Source organism: Argentina silus (genome assembly GCF_951799395.1).
Source record: "Argentina silus genome assembly, chromosome: 10".
Lineage (NCBI taxonomy): Eukaryota > Metazoa > Chordata > Actinopteri > Argentiniformes > Argentinidae > Argentina > Argentina silus.
The window spans coordinates 17880362-17907367 of NC_139664.1; the positions used below are offsets into that span (position 1 = coordinate 17880362).

Sequence of the window (27006 nt, forward strand, 5' to 3'; positions counted from 1 at the left end):
TCTTGTGCCTTAGAGAGCTTAGAGAGCTTTTGATTTACTTAATGATTTGTACATCGTGCGTCTAGTTACATACCAAACCATGTAGGATGTTCCCTTCTGGGAAAAAACGGTTCTTGAAGTGAATTGAATTGAATTTCCCTTCATCCTGTGTCTCTCTCTCTCTCTCTCAGATCCTGTGGCGTCAGTTTTTGAAGTTCAAAGAGACAGAACTGCCCGCAAAGGAATCAGACAAGCACCGCTCCAAAATCATCTATCAGTCCTTTGAGGTAAGCAATGGAGCTTATTCTATTCTGTTCTATTATTTGTCCTTCTCTTCTCTTCTCTTCTCTTCTCTTCTCTTCTCTTCTCTTCTCTTCTCTTCTCTTCTCTTCTCTTCTCTTCTCTTCCCCTCTTATTATAATTATAATACTATCCCCCCTTCCTCAGAGTGCGGTCCATGCTGGTCAGGTGAAGGTCCCCCCAGGCTACCATCCCATCGATGTGGAGAAGGAATGGGGACGTTTGCACGTGGCCATCCTAGAGAGGGAACGACTGCTCAGGATAGAGTTTGAGAGGTGAGTGGATGAAGCAGTGTATGTCTTGTCATCGGAGGCTGGTGGAGGAGGAAATGGGAGGAGGAGCTCATTCATTCCATTCCATGCATTGCAATGTGCCCGTCCTCCGATTTCTGTCTCTACCAGCCCCCCCCCCCCCCCCCCCCGATGTCTACATTATCTCAGTCTTCTATATGTCGTCTGTCTTCTGCATGTACATTTGCTCTCCTCTCCTCTCCGCCCTCTTAAAGTGACTTGAGGTAGGTCGTTTCATTATGTTTTAGAAGAAATCACTGGTTCTTTTGTTACATACTAGGAGGAATGGGAAGAATATGTGATTGTCAGACAGGACTGACTCATGGTGTGTGGGTGATAACTCTGTTAGTCTATGAAACCCTGCTGTTACCTCTGTGGTGTTGCCGGTGGCGCCTGGTTGAACGGTTAAGGCTGTGGTTGTCTATCGTCGTCATGTAATGGCATTGGCAGGCCTGCGGTTTCCTTTCCAAGTGGCTTGGATATGATGATGTCTGTTTTCTTCATGCATGACTTCAGTTGTCTTGACTTACTTTATGATGGGAATGAAAAGTGATCCGTGATGGGAAACAGAAAGCCACAGAAAGCGATAGATTTCATCAGCAATTTCTTCAGCCGCATAACAAAAACATCTCTAGTTTGGTGATGTGCAGTAATTGGATTGCGTGTCGTTCCTCATAAAAAGCCATTTTCGGATGCAGCATGATCATATTCCGCCCTCCGTTAGGGAAATTGACAAACATTTTGAGAATGAAAGAATGTGTCTTTTCACTGTCTTGTACAGAGAGAAACAGTTTCATGGGTATTTTCCTAATTAGATGACATGAAAAGATGCGATTGTGTCTGTCAGGATGTATTAAGTAGTGTCAATATCCCGTATGTACAATGTATGTGGTGGTGTGTGTGTGTGTGTGTGTGTGTGTGTGTGTGTGTGTGTGTGTGTGTGTGTGTGTGTGTGTATGTGTATGTGTATGTGTATGTGTATGTGTATGTGTACGTGTGTATGTGTGTGTGCATGTGTGTGTGCTTGTGTGTGTTGTCCCGTTTTGGAATGGGCTGGGTTCCTGTCACAAGACAGTCTTGTTTGGTCTGCTGGTCTGGCCTGAGTTGAGCAAACCATTTAGCTGTTTGGCCAGCCTTGTTCACAGGACAGAGATGAGTAATGGCTGAATGAGCAGCACAGCCATTTGTGTTGAACAACGCGGACATGAATCTTATTCAACACTGTCGCCTGCCAGAGAGATTTCCCATGATACAATGGGCTTGTGAGAAGAACAGCGTCTCTCTTACCTGGGGTTTTACTCAGGGGAGAGTGTAGGAGTATGGCTTTTGTGACTGACCCTTACAGACTAGAGTACTTGCTTCCTCCGACAAAGAGGTTTGGAGATTATTTGCCAGGATGTGTTTGCGTGTGTGGGCCTATTTAGATTTAGCAATTGCCTTTTTTAGCTATTGTTATTATTTTGGTGCTTTATGATGGTGTTTCTCTGTCTTGAAGTGTATGTTGATGTTCATTATCTAAAATGATGAATGTGTTTGAAAAAATGTCAATCCATGTTTAACACAGTTATTGTTTCAGGATAATGTCACTGTCTGAGATGATTCCTTCATTGCTTATTCTATGTTATCAAAAGGCTTTCCAGGATAGCAAGTTAACTGTTCCCAGATCAGTGTTAATGTTATGATTTCCTCACCCAGGTTAGAGAGACTACAGAGGATCGTCAGTAAAGTCCAGATGGAGTCTGGTGTGTGTGAGGAGCAGCTCAACCAGCTGGAGACCCTACTGCAGACGGTGAGCCCTGGACCACTCACTCCCAGACAGCAGAGGGAGGCCTGGGGGTGGGGATGGGGCGTGGGGGGCCTGGGGTTAGGCCCAGATCTGTATGATGCCAACATTCAGACAAGCTGGCTGAAGCATATACAGATCGGGGCTAGTGCTGGGAAAGTCACTCAGGAAACGGCATTGTTGACAACTATGCAAACAGCACAGTGATTTGCTCCGGTGACTCATAGCAGCCGGTCATATGCTCCAGTTACACATACAGGCCAGTCATCTGTGTTTGCAGGCCTCATTCAAGCCGCTGTGTCGAGTCATCATCCTTCACAATACACCAATCAAAAGTAGTTTCCCCATTCCTACTGGGCCACAAAGTGTTATTTTAAAGTGGCATGGTTACCACATTTAACTGCTAAATTAAGATGTTACGTGTCTCCAATGACTTTGGAAAGCCATGAAATCCCCAAAGTGGAGGACATATACTTGGCTGTCAATCATGGCAACTGTTTATCTTGTTCCTCCCCTCTGGGAATTGTTGAAAGGTCATGGTTCTGGTGATTGATATGTGATGTTTGCCCCCCCCCCCCAGGACATCCGTCTACTCAGTGCAGGGAAGCCCGCCCAGCATACAGCTGAGGTAGAGAGAGACCTGGACAAAGCTGACGGCATGATCCGTCTCCTCTTCAACGACGTGCAACTGCTCAAAGATGGCCGCCACCTGCAGGCTGAACAGATGTACCGCAGGTGAGATTTGACTTATCCGGCTAGGGTTGATTCAGTTTAGCTTGCCCTGTACGTACTGTATATCCCTCTTGTCATGGAAACTACATTTCACACGATAAGGGTAATTGAATAAGATATGTTGTTGAGCAAAACATTGTGCGTTGTCCAGCTGATTAGATTTTTTTTGTATTTATGTAATGCATTTTTCCAAGCCTATAGAAATATGTTGTAGAACACAACAATGACCAACGGTGTATGATTTGATTTGATCCTTGTATAGGAGTGTCATGCTGTATAGCTGCATACTGTATAGCAGAGTGGTCTGTGAAATAAGAGATAAAAGACCATCATACTAATCTAATAGTGTTTTTATTCCCACAGAGTCTACCGTCTCCATGAGCGCCTGGTGAACCTGCGTAGTGAATACAACCTGCGCCTGAAGTCTGTGGTGACCACCTCCCAGGTCACCATGACCCAGTCCACCCAGCAGTCATCTATGAAGGTGCGTCCGGAGCTGGACGATGTCACCCTGCGCTATGCCAAGGACCTGTTGGCCTGGGTGGAGGAGAACCAGAGGCGCATCGACGAGGCCCAGTGGGGCTCAGACCTGCCCACCGTGGAGTCTCAGCTGGGCAGCCACCGCGGCCTGCACCAGACCGTGGAGGACTTCAGAACCAAGATCGAACGGGCCAAGGCCGATGAGGTACTAGACCAGAGAGGGGCAAAGGTGAAATATGAATCAGTGAGGTGTTACCTTTGCATTTCATGTCCCTCCTGAATGAGTTTCGACTTGACATCATATCATTTCTATCAGATCAGAGGAAATGAATAAATTACATTATTTCATTGTCATCCTAAAATGCTAATGTAACAGCAGATCCACCATTTTCAACTGTTAGACTGATGTTGCCTCTGTGTCTCTTGTTTGTGTCTCTCAGAGCCAGCTCTCCCCGATCAGTAAGGGTACATACAGAGAATACCTGGGCAAGCTGGACCTTCAGTACGCCAGGCTGCTGGTGAGAACTTGATCTTGATCGGAAAAACGTTTGTTCTTTGAGGTTAAATGCAATTTATTTGGTGGAAAAACAAATCCTGTCATCGTAAACTATGACTTGGAGTGATATTAATTTTGTCTCACAGATATGACACAATATGTCATTTTCTCTGTGCCTTCTATCCTTCCACCCTCCCAGAACTCCTCCAAGTCTCGCCTGCGTAACCTGGACTCGCTCCACGGCTTCGTCGCTGCCGCCACCAAGGAGCTGATGTGGCTCAATGACAAAGAGGAGGAGGAGGTCAACTACGACTGGAGCGACCACAACACCAACATGACTGCCAAGAAAGACAACTACTCGGTACGTCACAGATGGGTCACTCATAAAACCATAACTGAAAACGAATATCTATAACCTCACTAGAGATGCTGTTGAAACAGCTCAGGTTTCTATTGTGGAAGCGCTCCTCCTGTGTTGATTTCACTGTGAAAGTCACTGTGAAAACGGTAACTGTGAAAAAAAGATAGCTGGAAATATTAAATATATAAATATGTTTTCTGACCCTCTGGTATAATTATTGATATGACTGCTGGACGAGTAATTGATAACACATCTCCCTTCTCCAGGGTCTGATGCGAGAGCTGGAGCTGAGAGAGAGGAAGGTCAATGAAATCCAGTCCACTGGAGACAAACTTCTGAAAGAGGGACATCCCGGCAAAAAGACAGTCGAGGTGAGCATCACGCCGCCCCCTGGCCGTTACGTGCAACAACAATGTTTGTCATTTTAATTTTGGGATTTTATGCATTTTTAACTTGTTGTGTCCTTCTTTCTATACTTTCAGTCCTTCACAGGAGCCCTGCAGACTCAGTGGAGCTGGCTCCTTCAGCTGTGCTGTTGCATCGAGGCTCACCTCAAAGAAAACACTGCCTATTACCAGGTTTGGAGGCTTTATACTCATTCAAAAACATACTGTCACACAAACCTTCATGTTCAGATGAATATCAGCCCTGGGCAGTTGAGACAGTCAGGAAGTGTGCCATTGTGTCAGTCCCAACTCCTTATTCCTCTTCTTCTTATTCTGCTTGCAGTTCTTTACTGACGTGAAAGAGGCTCAGGAGAGCATGAAAAAGATGCAGGAGACCATGAAGAAGAAGTACAGCTGTGACCGCTCGACCACCGCCACACGTCTGGAGGACCTGCTGCAGGATGCTATGGTATGTGTGGCTGCACAAGTACTTTCTATGGATGCTGTAAGGCCTTGTTGATATGACGACACTGTCCCTTCAAGAAATTGGTCAGTTGGGTCATAGGCAGAAGAACTGCAATGGCTCCAATGCACAGTACCAGTCAAATGTTTGGACACACCTTCTCATTCAATGGTTTTTCTTTATTTTTATTATTTTCTACATTGTAGCTTAATATTGAGGACATCAAAACTAAGAAGGAACACATATGGAATTATGTAGTAAACAAAAAAGTGTTAAACAAACCAGAATATATTTTATATATTAGATTCTTCAAAGTATTTGCTCTGATGACAGCTTTGCACACTCTTGGCAAGTTTGTGTCCAAACTTCTGACTGGTACTGTAGGAGATGGGATAGCCAGTCCTTTTTTATTCTAGGCCCTTCTACTGTATCTGGAGCTTGATTAGGTAATCCTATTTCTGTGTAGTTACACTGTAATAAGTACCAACATTGTATTCATATGTTATTACATAGTAATTGAATAATCCAATGGTAAATCATTTTCCATTCATCAGGAGGAGAAGGAGAAGCTGAATGAATTCAAGACTCACGTGGCTGGTCTGAACAAGAGAGCTAAAACCATCATCCAGCTCAAGCCTCGCAACCCCACCACACCCATTAAAGGCAAACTGCCCATCCAGGCCGTGTGTGACTTCAAACAGATGGAGGTAACCATGCTCCCACCTCATCAGATGGTCTTGAATAGTTATACTGTAAGGGTAATAGAAGGAAGGGTATTTAGGCTACTTTCCCAGACACAGATTAAGCCTAGTCCTGGAGTAAAGAGACTATGTGCTTTCTAGTCCAGGATCAGATGCAATCTGTGTCCTGGAAACCGCCCTATCGTTTTTTTAAGTCGACTATTTATTCATCATGTACTGTATGTATTCTTGTTTACAGATCACGGTCCACAAGGGCGAGGAGTGTGCTCTCATCAACAACTCTCAGCCCTACAAGTGGAAGGTTCTGAACCGCTCAGGTCACGAGTCGGTTGTACCCTCCGTCTGCTTCCTCGTCCCACCTGTCAACAAGGAGGCTGTGGACAGTGTGTCCAGGTGAGGGTCCTACCCCGAAACACATCATTCCAGATCAGTTGTCGGATCATGTTTGGGAATTGTGTTTGTGGAGTTTCTTATCTATTGAACGTTTATAATATGACAACATACACATTTTATATAGTATGATATGAGTATCTCTCTCTCTCTCTCTCTGTCTCTCCTCTTCTCCCCCATCCTCCTGTTCACCCTAGTCTGGACACAGGACACCAGTCGACGATGGTCCTGTGGCAGAGACTACATGTGGACATGAGGAGTATGCTGTCCTGGTCCTACCTGATGAGAGACATCCAGCAGATACGCACCTGGAACATCACCATGGTGAGAATGGGCCAAAGCCCCACAACAACAGCATGGGGATGCTAGTCTGGTCAATGTGCTGTCTGTGGTTAATCACCATTGACCAATATGTCAGAATAGCCTTTTGAAAATACTTATTCCAGCATTACAATATTTTCACTGAGTATATATTGATCATCTTAGAATTGACCCTGAACTGTGATGAATTGAATGTGATGCTCATGGTTACCCTGTGTGACCCAGAGTCAAGTGTGTTGAACAGGGAGATACCCCCTAACTCCCTAAAAATCTCCTAAAAACTCCCCCTAAAAGCTTCACAGTGATGTTGAGTTTCGAATTCAGTTATTTCTAGACCAGACAGATTAACAACTTTCATGTAAACATGGTAAATGGGTATATTGCATTAGGGGAGCCTCCAGGGCCTCCAAATTAGATTACTGCACATAAAGTTGTTAGTCAGTTTTCACAGCTAAGTACAATGGCTACCCAAACGTGTTTAGATTAACAAAGAAGCAAACAGCCCTATGATAATTACTGATATGTTGGATTTAATCGAAGCAAACAGTCTAATATGCACCAGTAGGTGCGCAAACAGACCACAAACAGACCACATAAACAAAATGACAACAGGACTCAAGTCAATCCCTCTCATCAGAAGTTCTAGAAGTTTGTGAAAGTTGAACAGGTTTTTAGGATGGATTATCTCACCTTCTTCCTCTTCCTCTCCCTCTCCTCTTTCGTTCCCCTCCTTATCGCCCTCTTTAGTTTAAGACCATGAAGGCTGAGGAGCACAGGCTGGTCATGAGGAACCTGGAGCTCCACTACCAGGACTACATGCGTGACAGCCAGGACTCTCAGCTCTTCGGCCCAGACGACCGCATTCAGATCGAGGGGGACTACACCAAGTCCACCCAGTGCTACGAAAACCTGCTCCGCTCTGTCGAGAAAGGTGAGTTTGACCCATCCACCGTCATGAACAAACAAATGCACTCTCTCTTGATTCTAAGGGTGACAACCCATTGGTGTTCTCTAAATACCACCAACAAACTGCCCTTGTGTAAGAGTTGATATGTGGCGCTAGCGGTGTTAGGCTAGGTGTCGTTATTGTACTCAGTCGGGTTAAACTGTGGAATTCACCTTTCAGGACCAGTGGTTATTAGAAGGAAAGGTGAGTGGCATGCTAGCTCAGCTATAGCTCACACGGGCAATGAACGGCCGTGCTCTTGAACCATGGATGGGGATGTTCAAGAATTCAATGTTCAACTTTTCACTTCACCCCCCATCAACTGACAAGAGTTCACCTTGACTGTTATGCTTCTTTGCCGGCTGTAAAAGCTTGCAGTGAGTGCATGGTTTTGGTGTTATTTGATGTTGGTGTTCTTTGCTGACAGTCCCAAAATGGCTGGAATAGTACCACAATGCTTTAGACAAAGAAAATAAACTCAGTGAGTTTTCAGCCGTGTTTTGCTTCGTGTCATGCTAAAAGGAGTCCTATCACTGCACAGTGTAGTTGCTAAGGTACAGGAAGAGGCGAGTCTCATACAGTATATGCTTTGTGTGAATGCATATGACGCTGTGTGACACAACACATGCATGTCAGATGAGCACATGGATGCACCGTTAAGTCACCCATGGGATGTCTGTACAAACTGCTTTGGTACTGTAATGTCAAATACAGACTTGGAGGACGCAAGTGAAAGGGCTCATCACACTACAGTCAACTCCCTGTCATACAGTACCACATCCACACTCTGGTGGAGGTAGAAATCGGTGGACGGGCTCATTGTAATGCATGGGATGGAATGAGGAATGGTATCAAACATTCCTCATTCCATTCCATGCATTACAATGAGCCCCGTCCTCCGATTTCTGCCTCCCCTGTGCTCTCCACATGATGAGGTTAGATGGTACTGTATCCCGATCAGTCGTTAACCCGTGCCCATACCGCCTACAGGGGAATATGACGAGTCTGTGTGTAAGACCTACATCACCCACATCAAGGACCTGCGTTTGAGGATCGAGGACTGTGAGAACCGCACCGTCGCCCGCATACGCCAGCCCGTGGACAAGGACGCCCTCAAAGACTGTGGTCAGAAGACCACAGACCAAAAGGTACCCGAAATCACTCTGAAAGGTTTATTTACAACATCCTGATAGGTCTCTTCCCCAGGTTGTTGCTACAAAAGGGAAAACAGTATGTTCTCAGTCAACCTAAAACAAGGCCAAACGCTACAGTATTAGGTAAAACAGTAGACCCTAGGACTATTTCTGGGTAAGGATGAGTCGGTTAATAAGCGGTAGTCTGCGTAGTGCCCATGACACAACGGCATAACCTTAGATTTCATTATGTAGTTCTCTGATAATAAGCGAGACTGATCTGTGAGGGAGAGTACCGAAAAAATGTGATACCATGCTACAGGCTGGCACCACCAACTAGACAAAGGCCTTCACAGAGAAAGAGAGAGAGAGAGGCAGCGAGAGAGTGAGGGGGGAGAGAGAAGGAGGGAGGAGGGGGAAGATTAATTACAGCAGATTACAGGCTGTGGCAAGTTGAGGCAGAGCGAATGTGAGAAGAAGTCGGCGAGAGAAAGCAGAGACACAGGTTCCACCGGAGCCAAGCAGCCAAGCAGGAAAGAGAGGGGGGCAACGATTCATTGGAAGGGAGGATAGGCGGGGCGGAGGTAGAGATAGAGAGAGGGAGGGAGGGAGGGAGTGGAATGCCAAAATAACCCTCTCCTCCTGGGCTCACTCTAGTCTACTGCTGGGCATAGAGAGGGGAAGGAAGAGGGAGAAAGAGAGAGGGCATGACAGAGGCAGAGAGAAAAACAGAGACAGATAGAGCTTAGTCAGGCTTGAGTGTGTCCTCTCTCGATGGAGGCTGAGGGGGAGAACGGGGGGCTGGCGGATCCTCTGTTGCTCCAGCTCCTCTGGACCCTGCTGGCTCTGGCCCTGGTGGGTCTCCTCTCTCTGCTCTTCCACTTTGACCTCCTGGGGGCACGCCACCCCCGGCAGTTCCTGGCACAGAGACACCAGACAGAGGTTGTTTACATATTTTTGAGATGGTGTTATGTCATAGAGTATTTCCTTTTTATTGTCTTTAGTTTGATTATTTTAGCATTGCGATGATCTGTGGAACTTCGTAGTCAGAAGAGTTTTTTTTTTCTTGTTTTTTTTCTTGTTTTTTTATATTCCTTTGTTTTGCCCTGTGTCCTTCCTCTTTGTCAATCTTCACATTCTTGTTGTGTCCTGTAACAGAAAGTTCAGGTGGAGCTTGAAGGCATTAAGAAGGACCTTGGTGAGGTGGCTGAGAAGACAGAAGAGGTCCTGGCCACCTCCTCCCAGCAGTCCAACTCTGCTCCTGTCCTTCGCTCCGAGCTTGACGTCACCATCCAGAAGATGGACCACGCCTATGTCCTCTCCTCCGTCTACCTGGAGAAGTGAGTTGATTTCAAACTGTCTTTTTTCCAGAGATTTCTCATGTTCTGTCTGTAGGTGCAGTACCATTTGGGGGGGGGGGGGGGGGGGTGATATAACATAACAACATTCTATTACAAAACAGCAGGAAATGAAACACATTGGGGTTTTTTTCTAACTCTCTTATGCCACTCTCCCCCTCTGCCCTTTTACTTTTCCTCTGCCCCCAGGCTGAAGACAGTGGACCTGGTAATCCGTAACACGCAGGGGGCCGAGGGCGTGCTGAAAAAGTACGAGGGCCGTCTCCGTGAGGTCCAGCAGGTGCCCACTGACATCAAGGAGGTGGAGACTTACCGCAGCGAGCTCAAGGTGAACAACACTGGGCATGACTCTCTTTTTTTTTCTCTCGCCCCCTGTTTAATGTTTCAGCTGAACAAATGGGCTTCTGTTCGGAAACACTCAGCGTCTGTTGTAACACACAGCCTTTCTTCAAACCTGCCCTTCTCCAAACCTGGCAATGTTGTGTAGTCGATTGTAATGTTTATTGCATTAGAAACACATGGTCTGAGACATTGATCAACGGTGTGGAGTTCATTAGGAATTTCGAGACTGCCAAGGCCCATGAGTTTGTTCTCGATTTGGAATTATATGGAATAAAGACAAGCTTAAAAAGAAAGATTATATCATCATAAGAATCTGTGACTTAAAAATAGGAGCTCTTACATAACTTCTCTGGACACTTGTAAATATAACTTTCTCAGCAGTTATAATTTCACCTACTACGTACGTGATTTGGGTTATGGTTGATTCCCTATACTCTCTCTATACTAACGCTGTCCTCCTCTCTTCCCTTTAGAAAATGCGTGTTGAGGCGGAGGCCGAGCAGCCTGTGTTTGACGCTCTGGAGTTGGAATTGGGGAAGGCCACCAAGGTCAGCGACAAGATGTCTCGTGTCCACAGCGAGCGTGACGCCGAGCTGGACCACTACCGCCGTCAACTCTCCAACCTCCAGGACCGCTGGACGGCCGTCTTCGGGCAGATCGACCTGCGCCAGCGGGAGCTGGAGCAGCTGGGACGCCAGTTGGGGTACTACCGCGAGAGCTACGACTGGCTGATCCGCTGGATCGCCGACGCCAAGCAGAGGCAGGAGACGATCCAGGCCGTGCCTATCGGTGACAGCAAGACTCTGAAGGAGCAACTTGCCCAGGAGAAGGTAGTAACTGTGTTCTAGGGCAGATTAACAGCCCATTACTATACATGGCTATACTGGCAACACTGCACTGATGTAGGGGTTTGGTTGATATCATTATTGCTAAAACTACTCTAAATACGCTGTTTGTCACATTTGTCAGGTTTCTGTATGTGGTTCTCTGATTCTAATATAAATTCAAGCTCAAAAGTCAGACCCCAGGATTTATTCTGATTATTTATCCCATCACAGAAACTCCTGGAAGAGATCGAGAAAAACAAAGAGAAGGTTGATGAGTGTCAGAAATATGCCAAGGGATATATCGACACCATCAAGGTAAGCAAGTAAAACCTTCATTGACAAACATGGAGACCATTACTTCTGCAATAAGAATTCAGCCTGGACCAAAGATTTGTTTAACTCTATTTATGCTCTATGAGAGCACCATGTAACTCTCCCATTTGTTGTTTCCAGGATTATGAACTTCAGTTGGTGGCCTACAAAGCACAGGTGGAGCCTCTGGCCTCCCCCTTGAAGAAAACCAAAATGGAGTCTGCTTCTGATAACATCATTCAGGAGGTTTGTCCCACTTGTTCAAACCTGAAAGTCACATGAAACTATTTATATGAAATATATTAAGTTATTTATAGGACTAGTTGTTCCCTGACAACTACTTGTAATATTGAGATAAGGCTAATCAATGTCTTTTTGTTTTTGTTTTACTCTCTATCAGTATGTGACACTCAGGACCCGTTACAGCGAGCTGATGACTCTGACCAGTCAGTACATAAAGTTCATCACAGACACACAGCGCCGCCTGGAGGACGAGGAGGTGCGTGACAACACACTGGGACCCACTAAGATGCACTTAACTAACTCTAACCAACAACAACCAGTAACACACACACACACACACACACCCACACACACACACACACACACACACACACACACACACACACATACACTGCAAGTTAATGTATGGGTGACTTGACATTTCTTTGTGATGATGTGAAGTATGGCTTGGATGCCTCAGTGGAGGAACGTTGGCATGCTGAACTGTAGCCGCAGGATGTTAGGGCACCCGTCAAACAGGACATCCTGTCTCGTAGAATCGCTGACCTAGCAGAGCTGTTGGCAAATATGGACGTTCTGCCAAAGATAATCCAAGTGCCATGAATCATGAATCATGAATCATGGTTCTCAAATGGGCACATATGACTTCATTATGTATCAGTTAAACATGACAATGTCTCTGTTTACAGTATCAGATTACAGTTTACACCATTGACTTTTACAGTACATCCTGAAAATGTAGGGGTGAATTCTGTGCTCAAAAGCTTCTGTTCGTACAAAGTCATAGAGAAAGCAAACACAGGGGAGAAGGAGATGCATTGATGACAAGTTAACATTCAGTCTGAAGCAAACGTTAGAGAGCATCCTGATATGCAGTACAATCTTTAAAACTGAACAACACATTCAATTTGAACATTGATTTGTGTTGGTCTATTCATTTCCATTCATTTTTTGTGGTGCGCCATTATATGTCACAAAATGGGGGTCTTTCTTTCACTATGTCTTCTTCACATTGGCCACTCTTCCTTAGATTCCAATCTCTCACTGTATGCTTCAGGCTGACTGCCATGATCAACTTCTTCAACTTTCCGTTTTCAGATTAACACAAGTCTCTCCCGTTCTTTTCCAACCCTAACGTTTTGTTTGTTTCTTTGCTCCTCTTAACTGCTTGCCAGTGCTTTGTCATGATGAATGCTTATCTTGTTTGGGAGTTAAAGAGGTAAATAATCCACTATGCTATTACAGTATATAGATGTTCTATCCATTGTGTGCCTTACCCTCCCCGACCTTCTGGCTTCTATCATTCATACAAACTGTCATTTTCATATTGTTTCATATTGCTTGTTTTCCATGTCTTGTTTATCCTCATGCTTCTTTCACTGCAACCACATTTGAAATTTCAAAGTTCAAATACTATAGCTAGCACTATAATTTATAGACACCTTTACCAATGCTAACCAATTATCACCACGACATTTAACTGCCATTCCTAGTCTCTATTTTCAAACGATATCCTTGCTCTCTCTCTCTCCCTGCTTTCTCCTTTGCACATGTATACTGCTCTGTTAAGATAGTAGTGATTTAAAGCACCCCCTGCATTTTTAAGCAACAAATCGTAAATACTTGTTTAACAGTATAATTAAATATATTCCGTACATATCTAACTGCAAGTCATTGATTGACAGTGTTTTAAAATACTTAATAGAATAATGTCAAGCTGAAAGTAAATTATTCACTTGTCTTTATCTAAACCATGTTTCGCTTTGTTTTAAAATGGTTAATCAGATATGTGTTCCAACATACCTGTGTATAAATGCTGTAATTACTCTAGTACAAATGTTGTATTAACATGTTGTTACATAGTGCCTTTGTAATTGCATGGTTTATGTTGTGGAGCAGTTTGTAATTACAGAAATTGAATAAGGAACAGTCCTTATTCCACTTGTGTAATAACATTAACCACTCAACTCTACTACTATTGCAATTACAAAGCAACTGCTATTGTAATACAATCTTGTAACTTGAGTAATTACATAGCGTCTACACAGGTAAAAGGGCATCTTAATTCTGTACGTTACTGAACTGTGCTACAGTGGCATGCCATATGAGTTCCTCACTGTGTTGTGAAGTGATGTCTTGTTTCCATACATTATTTTGACATTATCATCATCCATTCAACTTACTTCTTGAATTGCCTTGTGTAAGATGACTTGCTTTAACATGCATCATGAATTTAACATCATCCTCATGAATGTTCTTCTAAACATGTCTTTCTTTGAGCTAACTATTAACATTAACATTTGGTAACACAGTACGTTAAATTGCTCTTATAGCTGTGTAATTACACTGTTATTACTTAGTAAGTACAGTGTTGATACCCAGGTATAAGAACAACTTATGGTGAAGTGTTACCTAACATAACCTGTCATGCTTAATTTTAATATTTTCTTTACCATTTGCTTCCACTAATACAGAAAGCTGCAGAGAAAATCAAAGCAGAAGACAGGAAAAAAATGGCCGAGATGCAGGCCGAGTTAGACAAACAGAAGCAGTTAGCCGAAGCTCACGCAAAGGCCATTGCCAAGGCTGAGCTAGAGGCTCAAGAGTTGAAGCTCATGATGCAGAAGGAAGTCAGCAGGAGAGAAGTTGTTGCTGTAGATGCAGAAAAGCAAAAGCACAACATCCAACTCGAACTGCATGAGCTCAAAAACCTCTCAGAGCAGCAGATCCAGTCCAAGAGCCAACAGGTAGAAGATGCTCTTCAGAGTCGATCCAAGATTGAGGAGGAGATCCGTATCATCAGGATCCAACTGGAGACCACCGTTAAACAGAAGTCCACAGCCGAGACTGAGCTCAAGCAACTCAGGGACAAGGCGACCGAAGCCGAGAGGCTGAGAAAGGCTGCACAGGAGGAGGCTGAGAAGCTCCGCAAACAGGTCAATGAGGAGACTCAGAAAAAACGCAAGGCAGAGGAGGAGCTCAAACACAAATCTGAGGCTGAGAAGGAGGCTGCCAAGCAAAAGCAGAAGGCTCTGGATGACCTGGAAAAGCTGAAGAAGCAAGCTGAGGAGGCTGAGAAGCATATGAAACATGCTGAAGTGGAGAAGGACAGGCAGATCAAGGTTGCCCACGAGGCGATGCAGAAGAGTGCTGCCGCTGAGCTCCAGAGCAAACGTATGTCCTATGTGGAAAAGACCTCAAAGCTTGAGGAATCCCTCAAACAAGAGCATGGCACTGTCCTCCAACTGCAGCAAGATGCTGAGCGTCTTAAGAAGCAACAGGAGGAGGCAGACAAGGCCAGGGAGGAGGCGGAGAGGGAGCTGGAGAAATGGAGGCAGAAGGCCAACGAGGCCCTCCGTTTGAGGCTCCAGGCTGAGGAAGAAGCTCACAAAAAGAGCCGCGCCCAGGAGGACGCAGAGAAACAAAAAGATGATGCTGAACGCGAGGCCAAGAAGAGAGCCAAAGCTGAGGAGTCTGCCCTGAAGCAGAAGGAGATGGCAGAGCAAGAGCTGGAGAGGCAGAGGAAGCTGGCAGAGGGGACAGCTCAGCAGAAACTCTCTGCAGAGCAGGAGCTAATCCGGCTAAGGGCAGACTTTGAACACGCAGAGCAGCAGAGGTCCCTCCTGGATGATGAGCTTTACCGCCTTAAAAACGAAGTCAGCGCAGCGCAGCAACAAAGAAAACAGCTGGAAGACGAACTGGCCAAAGTTAGGAGTGAAATGGATGTACTTTTGCAGCTCAAATCCAAGGCTGAAAAGGACACCATGTCTAACACTGAAAAGAGTAAGCAGCTCCTTGAAGCTGAAGTGGCAAAAATGAGGGATCTTGCTGAGGAAGCAGCCAAGCTTAGAGCCATCTCTGAGGAGGCCAAGCGTCAGCGACAAGTTGCTGAGGAGGAGGCCGCTCGTCAGAGAGCAGAAGCTGAGAGGATCCTGAAGGAGAAACTTGCTGCCATCAATGAGGCAACTCGTCAGAAAACTGAGGCTGAAATTGCCCTCAAAGAAAAAGAGGCTGAGAATGAGAGACTCAGACGTCAAGCTGAAGATGAAGCTTACCAGAGGAAAGCCTTGGAAGACCAGGCCACCCAGCATAAGCAAGATATTGAGGAGAAGATTGTTCTGCTTAAGAAGTCATCTGAAACTGAATTGGCGAGACAAAAGACACTTGTAGATGAAACTCTCAAACAGAGACGTGTTGTTGAGGAGGAAATTCGCATTCTCAAGCTCAACTTTGAAAAAGCGTCATCTGGAAAGCTTGATTTGGAGCTGGAGCTGAATAAACTCAAAAACATTGCAGAGGAAACACAACAGAGTAAACTCAGGGCAGAGGAGGAGGCAGAGAAACTCAGAAAGCTTGCCCTGGAGGAGGAGAAACGCAGACGGGAAGCTGAGGAAAAGGTGAAAAAGATTACAGCTGCAGAGGAGGAAGCAGCCAGACAACGCAAAGCTGCACAGGAGGAAGTGGCACGCCTCAAAAAGAAAGCAGATGAAGCCAAAAAGCAGAAAGAGGATGCCGACAAAGAGGCAGATAAACAGATCATCGCAGCCAAACAGGCAGCACAGAAATGCAGTGCAGCCGAGCAACAAGTTCAAAGTGTCCTCGTCCAACAGAAGGAGGATAACCTTACACAGAAAAAGCTCAAAGAGGAATATGAAAAATCTAAAAAGCTAGCTAAAGAGGCAGAGGCCGCCAAGGAGAAGGCAGAGAGAGAGGCTGCTCTTCTCCGTCAAAAAGCTGAGGATGCAGAACGCCAAAAACAGGCAGCGGAAGAGGAGGCCGCAATTCAAGCCAAAGCTCAAGAGGATGCTGAAAGGCTGAGAAAGGAGGCTGAGTTTGAAGCTGCAAAACGAGGACAGGCAGAAGCTGCTGCGCTGAAACAGAAAGAACATGCCGATGCTGAGATGGCAAAACACAAAAAGCTGGCAGAGAAAACATTAAATCAAAAAACCCAGGTAGAGCAGGAGCTTACAAAGGTCAGACTGAAGCTGGATGATACTGACAAGCAAAAATCTGTCTTGGATGAGGAGTTGCATCGCTTAAAGGATGAGGTTGGTGATGCCGTCAAGCAAAAGGCCCAGGTGGAGGACGAGTTATTCAAAGTCAAAATTCAAATGGAGGAGCTGGTTAAATTGAAACTCAGAATTGAGCAGGAAAACCAGCGTCTTATAAAAAAGGACAAAGATAACACTCAAAAATTCCTGGCTGAGGAGGCTGAAAATATGAAACATCTTGCAGAGGACGCTGCTAGACTCAGTGTGGAGGCCCAGGAGGCTGCACGCATGAGACAGATCGCTGAGTCTGACCTTACCCAGCAGAGAGCTCTTGCAGACAAGATGCTTAAGGAGAAAATGCTCGCCATCCAGGAGGCATCTAAGCTGAAGGCCGAGGCTGAGATGCTCCAAAGACAGAAAGACCTGGCCCAAGAGCAGGCCCAGAAGCTGCTTGAGGATAAGAAACTAATGGAACAGCGCCTTGAGGAAGAGACTGAGGGCTTCCAGAAGTCACTGGAAGCAGAACGCAAGAGACAGCTGGAAATCACAGCTGAAGCAGAGAAACTCAAACTCAAGGTTTCCCAACTCAGTGATGCCCAGTCCAAAGCTGAGGGCGAGGCTAAGAAATTCAAGAAACAGGCAGATGCAATCAGTGCCCGTCTCCATGAGACAGAGCTAGCCACCAAAGAGAAAATGACTGTCGTGGAAAGACTTGAGGTCCAGAGACTAAGCAGCAACAAAGAGGCTGATGATTTACGCGAAGCCATTGCTGATCTAGAAAAGGAGAAGGCAAAACTGAAAAAGGATGCTGAAGACCTGCAGAACAAATCTAAAGAGGTATTGTGTTAAAGATGGCATAACAAAGCAGCTTATGTCATTGTTAACCCCCTCTCCTAAAACTAACAAGCCTACAATTATTTCATTCCATTTTCTTTGATATATGTTCCTCCTTCTTAAATTCACTCAACATCCAATCATATTATTTTTAATCATTTTTAAATGAAATGCACTTTGCTTATGAATATCAAATTGTTTTCCCTAATTTCCCAGTATGGAACATGGGAATTTGTTTTCATGTAAAAATAATTTGATAACACATTATGATAACTGCCAATGATATAGCATACATGAATATCTGTAGAAGTGTGTTCACAGCCTTTCCATGTAACCACCTCTAAAAGTACAGGCTAGTTCATTCAGAAAAAACAAAACATGGTTACACTTTACTTTAAAGGGATAGTTCACTCAAATTCACTATTTGTTGCCTTACCTTGAAAGCAGTCTATGGACAAGGACAGACTGAGAAACTACATTTTCAAATCATCTCAAATGAACTTGAAAGCATGAAATAAATCAGTGCTAAATTATGGGAAATTGGCATCTGTTTATTTTTGGTGGAATACAGTCTGCCCTTGTCCATAGAGTAAGAAAGCATATGTGATTTTGTAATTTAGGTGAGCTACAGTATACCTTTAAGTTACCCCTATTACCCCTATAATTATTACAAATATTTAGTGACAACCTTTGTTACAAAACAACATACACTTTTTAGAAACCCAGGGATGTTCGGAAATTAAAATTAGAAGGATTATAGCTTATTGGTTGTTATCATAATGTGTCACCAAATTGATTTATCAACATTTGTTCACTATTTGAGACTGATTCTTACATCTGCAAATTTCATAAGCAGAGTACATTGCACTAAAATGTTATTTAATTGTTTTGTTCCCTATTACAAACTTGATGCATTAAGGGAATTGTACTGAATATTTCACATGAAACTGCAATTCATTTCATTCTAATTGTGTTGTTTTTGTATCTTTTCTCTTAATTAGATGGCCAACGCCCAGCAGAAACAAATCCTACATGAGAAGACAGTTCTCCAGCAGACATTCATCACAGAGAAGGAGCAGCTGTTAAAAAAGGAAAAGCTCATTGAAGATGAAAAGAAGAAGCTGGAGAGCAAGTTCGAGGAGGAGGTTAAGAAGGCCAAAGCTCTCAAAGACGAACAGGAACGCCAGAGAAAGCAAATGGAGGAGGAGAAAAAGAAACTCCAGGACACCATGAATGCTGCCCTCAACAAACAAAAAGAGGCTGAGAAGGAGATGCTCAACAAGCAGAAAGAGATGCAGGAGCTGGAGAGGAAAAGGCTGGAGCAGGAGAAGCTGCTCGCTGAGGAGAATAAGAAGCTCCGTGAGCAACTGCAGCAGCTCGAGGTCGCCCAGAAAGAGCCAACATCCTACACCAGAGAAATCCAGATCCAGACTGATGATGTCCCTGAGGGTGACCTGATCCATATGACCATGGTAGAGACCACCAAGAAAGTTCTCAATGGCCAAAGTCCAAAGGATGAGATTGACAGTGTTGAAAAGAAAGATTCTCCACTGTCCTTTGATGGCATCCGTGAGAAGGTCCCAGCAAGCAGACTTTATGAAGTTGGCCTTTTGACCAAAAAGGAGTTTGATAAGCTGAAGAAGGGCAAAACCACGGTGCAGGAACTCAGCCAGAACGACAAACTAAGAACAATTCTGAAGGGAAAGAACTGCATAGCTGGTCTGTTGGTGCAACCTAATCAGAAAATGCCTATCTATCAAGCTATGAAAGAGAAGAAAATCACTCTTGACACAGCGTTGATCCTCCTCGAGGCACAGGCAGCATCTGGTTATGTGGTAGACCCAATCAAAAACAAGAAACTGTCTGTAAGTGAGGCTGTGAAGGAAGGCCTGATTGGACCTGAACTGCATAACAAAATGCTGTCTGCTGAAAAGGCTGTCACTGGCTACAAAGACCCATACACCGGCAACAAGATTTCACTGTTTGAAGCTATGAAGAAGGGTCTGATTGTCCAAGATCAAGCTGCCAGACTGCTTGAGGCTCAGATAGCAACCGGTGGAATCATCGACCCCATCAACAGCCACCGTATACCCATTGAGACTGCTTATAAGCAGGGACAGTTTGATGCTGAGATGAACAAAATACTGGAAGATCCCTCAGAGGACACAAAGGGATTCTTTGATCCCAGCACTCAGGAGAACCTAACGTACCTTAAGTTGATGGAGAGATGCAGCACAGACCCCGAGACTGGACTACTGCTCCTTCCCATCACTGACAAGGCTGCTCTGAGCTCTAGAACATACACAGAGGAGGAGACCAAGGATGTGTTCAGCAAGACCTCTGTCTCTGTGCCATTTGGAAAATTCAAAGGCAGGACTATAACCATCTGGGAAATCATCAATTCTGAGTACTTCACTGATGACCAGAGAAGGGATCTTATCCGTCAGTACAAGACAGGAAAAATCACAATCGAGAAAATCATTAGGATTGTTATCACTGTGGCAGAGGAAAAAGAGAAAAAGAATGAACTCGCTTTTGAGGGTCTGAGAGCACCTGTCCCTGCTACTGAACTTTTGGAGTCCAAGATTATTGACAAGGACCTCTACAACAAGCTGCACAAGGGTAACAAAACAGTCAAAGAGGTGTCTGAAATGGAACCTGTTCACAAAGCATTGAAGGGAACAAACTGCATTGCCGGTGTAGTTATTGACTCAACCAAGGAGACATTGTCATTCTATCAAGCCATGAAGAAGGACATGATGAGACCAGGGCCTGCATTAAATCTGCTTGAAGCACAGGCTGGGACAGGATATGTTGTTGATCCTTTGAAAAATCTGAAGCTTACTGTCGATGAGGCTGTCAAAGCAGCTGTCATCGGGCCTGAGCTGCATGAGAAACTACTGTCAGCTGAGAGAGCTGTAACAGGCTATAAGGATCCCTACACAGGAAAAACTGTATCCCTGTTTGAGGCAATGAAGAAAGAACTCATTCCTAAAGATCAGGGAATCAGACTGCTTGATGCACAGATGGCCACCGGGGGAATCATTGACCCAGTGAAAAGTCACCGTATCCCACATGACATTGCCTGCAAAAGAGGCTATTTTGATGATGAAATTAACCAGATTCTGAATAATCCAACTGATGACATTAAGTGCTTCTTTGACCCTAACACACAGGAAAATGTCACATACACACAGCTGTATAAGAGATGTGTCACTGACAAAAAATCTGGTCTTCAGCTTCTACCTCTCTCTGAGCAGGCCGTCAATGCAAAGGAAGAGCAGAAATACACAGAGGTCCAGACCAAAGAGGCTATGTGTCAGGCAACTGTTGAGCTACAGTCTGGGCCACTCAAAGGGAAGAAGCTCACCATCTGGGAAATCATCAACTCTGAATATCTTACAGAGGAGCAGAGACTTGACCTTATTAGGCAATACAGGTCAGGAAAGGTGACAATTGAAAAGATCATTAGGATTGTCATCACAGTTGTAGATGAGAAAGAGGCTAAAAAACAAGAGCAAGCCAGCTTCAAGGGGCTTAGAGGTCATGCCCCAGCCAGCTCACTCTATGACTCCAAAATCATTGATAAAGCCACCTTTGACATGCTGCAGCAAGGCAAAAAGACACCAAAACAAGTCAGCGAGAATATCAATGTGAGCCAGTACCTGCAGGGCTCTGACTGTGTGGCTGGGATCTACCTGGAGCCCACAAAGGAGAAAATCAGCATTTATCAAGCTATGAAGAAAAAGCTTCTGAGACACAACACAGGCCTCTCACTCCTAGAGGCCCAAGCTGCCACTGGATTTATTATTGACCCAGTGAAGAACCAGTACCTGACAGTGGATGAATCTGTAAAAGCAGGCATTGTGGGCCCCGAACTACATGAAAAACTGCTCGCAGCTGAAAAAGCAGTGACTGGCTACAAAGACCCCTACACAGGCAGCAAAATCTCTCTCTTCCAAGCCATGCAAAAAGACCTAATCCTGAAAGAGCACGCCCTGCCAATGTTGGAGGCCCAAATGGTCACAGGGGGGATAATTGACCCTGTAAACAGCCATCGCCTCCCTGTTGATGTAGCCTGTAAGAAGAACTATTTCAGCAAAGAAATGGCAAACACCCTCTCCGAGCCATCAGATGATACTAAAGCATTCTCAGACCCCAACACAGATGAAAATGTAACATACAAACAGCTGAAGGGGAAGTGCACCAGAGATCCAGACACAGGCATGAATCTGCTACCACTCTCCAAGCCTCAGGCCCCTACTGTTGTGGAGAAGACATATCTCTACTCTGAGGAACAGACACAGAGTGATCTGTCCTGCACCCAATTAGACATTCCACTCGAAGGGCTGGGGTTGGGCCTGGCTGGACAGCCTACCAATCTCTGGGACATCTTAAATTCAAACCTACTCCCTGAGTCGGAGAGGCAGAAGCTCATGGATGAGTATCGCTCTGGCCAAATCACCAAGGAGCGTATGATTATCATCATCATAGAGATAATGGAGCAGAGAGAGATCATCAGAGGGGAGACTGTGACGTCATGCAACACCATCAGACGTAGGGTCACCATCGAGGAGCTCTATAATGCCCGCATCATTGACCTGGAGACATTCAACATGCTGAAACAAGAGAAGAGGAACATCCATGACGTCATGGAGATGTCGAGTGTGAAGCAGTATCTGTTTGGCACAGGCAGCGTTGCCGGCGTCATGACTGACTCCACCTCGAAAATGAGCATCTATCAGGCAATGAAGAGAGGGTTTATGAAGCCTGAGGTAGCCATTGGCCTCCTGGAAGCACAAGCAGCGACAGGGTTCATCATTGACCCAGTGAAAAATGAGATGCTCACTGTTGATGAGGCTGTCAAAAAGGGTGTGGTTGGCCCAGAGATTCATGATAAGCTTCTATCAGCTGAGAGAGCCGTCACAGGTTACAAAGACCCATACAGCGGGAAAATCATATCTCTCTTCCAAGCCATGAAAAAGGACCTTATTTCCGAGGATTATGCAATGAAACTGCTGGAGGCTCAGACCGCCACTGGAGGCCTTATGGATCCAGAATTCCATTTCCATCTCCCAGCAGATATCGCCATGCAGAGAGGATATATCAACAAGGAAACAAATCAAAAACTCACTGATGATGTAAAAGGATTCATTGACCCCGTCACGGATGAGAAAGTCTCCTATGCCCAGATGCTCAAGAGATGTAAGATTGACACTGGAATGCATTTGCTATCCCTGGGAGATAAGAGGCTGATGTTCAAGGGTCTCAGAAAACAGATCACCATGGAGGAGTTATTACGCTCTCATATTATTGACCAACAGACTGTCACTGAGCTGAATGAGGGTCTGATTACAGTGGAAGAGGTTAGCAGTAGACTCCAAAAATACCTGGAGGGCACCAGTTGTATCGCGGGTGTGTATGTGGAGGCCACTAAGGACCGTATGTCAATCTACCAAGCCATGAAAAAGAACATGATCAGGCCAGGCACTGCATTTGAACTGCTGGAGGCCCAGGCTGCCACAGGCTATATTATTGACCCTATAAAAAATCTTAAACTGACTGTCAGTGAATCTGTCAGAATGGGAATTGTGGGCCCGGAATTCAAAGACAAACTTCTCTCTGCTGAGCGTGCCGTGACTGGTTACAGAGACCCCTATTCGGGCAAAACCATCTCTCTCTTCCAGGCCATGAAGAAGGGGCTTATCCTAAAGGACCATGGAATACGTCTCCTAGAGGCCCAGATTGCTACAGGTGGAATTATTGACCCAGAGGAGAGCCATCGTTTGCCTGTAGAGGTGGCCTACAAACGTGGCCTCTTCGATGAGGAGATGAATGAGATTCTTACAGATCCATCGGATGACACTAAGGGCTTCTTTGACCCCAACACTGAGGAGAATCTGACCTATCTTGGGCTTATGGAGAAATGCATCACTGACCCAGACACTGGCCTTATGCTCCTGCTCTTAAAGGAGAAGAAACGCGAGAGGAAGTCCTCCTCCAAGTCATCTGTGCGTAAACGCAGAGTTGTCATCGTGGACCCAGAGTCAGGCAAAGAGATGACTGTGTATGAGGCCTACAGGAAGGGGCTTATTGACCACCAGACCTACCTGGAGCTGGCCGAGCAGGAGTGTGAGTGGGAGGAGATCACCAGCACATCCTCTGAAGGCGTGGTGAAGTCCATGATTATTGACAGACGGTCAGGGAGACAGTATGATATCGATGACGCCCTCTCAAGAAACCTCATTGACCAGAACGCCCTGGACACATACCGCTCTGGAAACCTTGCCATCACTGAGTTTGCTGATATGCTGTCTGGGAACATGAGTGGCACACGCTCACGGTCATCCTCTTTCGGCTCCACCTCATCCTACGCTATGAGCCCTATTCCGTCCATCAAACCCCCTGCAGTCATGTGGAATGACCCCACTGAGGAGACTGGCCCTGTAGCTGGAATCCTGGATACAGACACATTGGAGAAGGTGTCCATCACTGAGGCTATGCACAGAAACCTTGTGGATAATATCACAGGCCAGAGACTACTGGAGGCACAGGCCTGCACAGGTGGCATAATCGACCCCACCACCGGGGAGAAATTCTCTGTCGTTGATGCAACCAACAATGGTCTTGTCGATAAAATAATGGTCGACCGTATCAACCTGGCTCAGAAAGCATTCAGTGGATTTGAGGATCCTAGAACCAAAGTGAGGATGTCTGCCGCTCAGGCTCTAAAGAAAGGCTGGCTTTATTATGAAGCTGGACAACGTTTCCTGGAGGTCCAGTACCTAACTGGTGGACTTATTGAGCCTGATGTTGAGGGCAGAGTTTCACTCGATGAAGCCATCAAGAAGGGCACCATCGATGCCCGTACTGCCCAGAAGCTGAGAGACGTGAGCGCATACTCCAAGTACCTGACGTGTCCCAAAACCAAACTCAAAATCTCCTACAAAGATGCCATGGACAGAAGCATGGTGGAGGAAGGATCAGGGCTGAGACTGCTGGAGGCCTCCTCACAGTCTAGCAAAGGCCTCTACAGCCCTTACAACGCCAGCGGAACTGGGTCTGCGTCTGGCTCTCGGCCCGGGTCCAAGACTGGATCCAGATCAGGGTCCAGGAGAGGCAGCTTCGACGCCAGCGGTTCTGGTTTCAGCATGAACTTCTCCTCCTCCTCCTACACCTCCTCCAATTACGGCCGCAGATTTGATGCAGGGCCTCATACAGGGCTCAACATGGATGAACTAGCTCAGGCACTCACAGCTCTAGCAATGATCAGACCATGTGGCTCAGAAGAACAAGGAGCCTTCCCCTTCATGACAATTCCAATGCACCCCACATTTGCATAATTCATAGAAGAAAAAAAATTGAAATAAGAAAAAAGATAGTCATTTATTTATTCTGCTCTGCATGTGGTCACATTAGGAAATGGCTGGAAATTAACTAAATGCAGTTCCTCATATATTATACTGTAGATGTCCAAACCTATTGCCTTATCTCTCCAGCCTTAACTGCTCAGAATTACTACAGTAGATAAATCCAATGTTTTGTTAGTTTTTAATTGCCATTTTATTGACGATTAAGTCCATTTATATTTTTAGAGTAAAGCAAATGAATTTCATTTTTATCAAGTGACCACAGCTAATTTTATAGTTTGTGTTTTACGCCTGCTAAACTTGTATACGTACGCTTTCTGAAACTAATATATGTGTACTTCGAACAGAGATATTTTTCCAGTATTCCTTTTACCTTTCTTTTTAAACTTAAGAATATGTCCTTCTCTATTTTTTGTTATCTGTTTGATGATACTCAATGAGGTATGCCAACATAGACATTATAGTGTTGCTGTTAACAGATTCAAAGATATATAGATGTCTCCATATTTCTGAATGTCTGTATAGAGTTTGACCAGAGTTGTTTTTTTTTCTATGTAAAATGTTATCTGGCAAAGTTAAACAATAAGCCAGCTATTTGCAGAGCAGAATAAGAAAAAAAAAAACACCACATAAACACTGGAAGAAGATTGCAACATACAAAGTCTTGTGAACTGTTTCTAATAAGCTCCCAGCCAACACTAGGGGGGCACCCTTGCCCCTTGTATTCAGTGGACTTGCCCTTTCCCCTAAACTATCATTACCATCATTATTTTATCACCTACTCCCAAGTATTGGATTTTGCCTATTCATCCTCAACTGTTCCTGGCAAACTGTCCGGCTTCCCCTGACATTAGACCTGACTGCTGGATGTTGTTTTGGTTCTTGTAAGTTGGAATTAGTTTCTTTTATCCATTTCATCACTGTCAAGAAAACTCTTTCTCTACTGTTAGTAGCCTGCTTCTCTAATGCATTATTTTCTTCCCCTATTGATCACCTCTATTTTGATGTCACTTTGGAAGAGAATACAAATAGAATACAATCGCATATAATGATGTTTGTTCAGTTTGATTGATTATTGGTTCCTTTTCTTGACAGACATCTCATTCCATCAGAATTCGACAAGGAAGTGTAGCAACTCAGATGGGTGGGTCTGATGGCACTCTGAGCATGGATGGTATCCTGATCCAGCAGCTTACTCATCCACATATACAGGTAAATTCATTATTTAACAAGCAGACCATATACATCATCAAAAACATTGGCAATGATTTTTCTTTGCTTGCGTGAGATCCAGTTCTTTATTTTCATCCATAGCTTTTTATCAATCTGTGTTATTTCATTATCTTGCTTTTGTTTTGTGTGGTTGGTTTTGTTGGCTCAAATTCATTATTTTTGTTTGTTTTGTTTTTAGATCTGCCATTGAGTACATCCTCCATTGCACCCCCTTCATTTTTGAAGTTGAGGCTTGTCAACCCTGACGTCTTCCTGGGAACCATGCTAGGAACAAACTCCATCCATGAACTTTGTGCATAACTCTTACTTGAATATTCATATCTCCCCTGTTTTGGATTACACCACTTTGTATACTTATATATACCCACAACACTGTGCGTATGGACTTTCACTTGGCCAACAACTTCATGAAGATGGATTTTGGTGATGGTACATCTTCATCTCTTTAGTCTTAATTCCACAAAGTATGCAGTTGCTTACCTCAACCACAGTCAAAACCAAAGTAAACTAATTGCTAAGATGACATTGGTCTTCCTAGAGGAAGATGACATTATATTTGATACAATAATATAGGGCATGAATGTATGTATTTGCTTAGGGATAAAACATTTCATTTGACTGTTTGCTATACACATTTCCTTTGCAATAAGTTGTTGAAGCTTTGTCATATGTTGCTTTTCAACCAGTGTTTAAGCTCTCTTTTTCCATACCCAATGTATTTTTTTTTCTTTTCTG

General features: G+C 44.7%; 1 protein-coding gene across 5 annotated transcripts in view; it reads left to right on the forward strand.

The window, feature by feature from the left end:
* LOC310811242 (plectin-like) overlaps nt 1-25687 on the forward strand; it is a gene marked incomplete at its 5' end in the record, with an annotated part of 104413 nt that extends 78726 nt beyond the window's left edge. For 3 of the 5 annotated variants that reach the window (XM_083679350.1, XM_083679347.1, XM_083679349.1), the window contains 23 exons: nt 171-266; nt 427-554; nt 2265-2358; nt 2933-3087; nt 3448-3769; nt 4005-4082; nt 4260-4421; nt 4688-4792; nt 4904-4999; nt 5151-5276; nt 5825-5977; nt 6210-6364; nt 6559-6685; nt 7430-7613; nt 8619-8776; nt 9920-10101; nt 10309-10447; nt 10935-11291; nt 11520-11603; nt 11742-11846; nt 12001-12099; nt 14318-17671; nt 18670-25687. In XM_083679350.1, coding sequence (XP_083535476.1) covers nt 171-266; nt 427-554; nt 2265-2358; nt 2933-3087; nt 3448-3769; nt 4005-4082; nt 4260-4421; nt 4688-4792; nt 4904-4999; nt 5151-5276; nt 5825-5977; nt 6210-6364; nt 6559-6685; nt 7430-7613; nt 8619-8776; nt 9920-10101; nt 10309-10447; nt 10935-11291; nt 11520-11603; nt 11742-11846; nt 12001-12099; nt 14318-17671; nt 18670-25011 — 12801 coding nt within the window. In that variant the 3' untranslated portion in view covers nt 25012-25687. Of the gene's footprint in view, nt 1-170; nt 267-426; nt 555-2264; nt 2359-2932; nt 3088-3447; nt 3794-4004; nt 4083-4259; nt 4422-4687; nt 4793-4903; nt 5000-5150; nt 5277-5824; nt 5978-6209; nt 6365-6558; nt 6686-7429; nt 7614-8618; nt 8777-9919; nt 10102-10308; nt 10448-10934; nt 11292-11519; nt 11604-11741; nt 11847-12000; nt 12100-14317; nt 17672-18669 lie in introns of all 5 variants that reach the window. The other 2 variants (XM_083679346.1, XM_083679348.1) reach the window with 1 other exon arrangement.
* Between the last annotated feature and the right edge of the window lie 1319 nt (nt 25688-27006).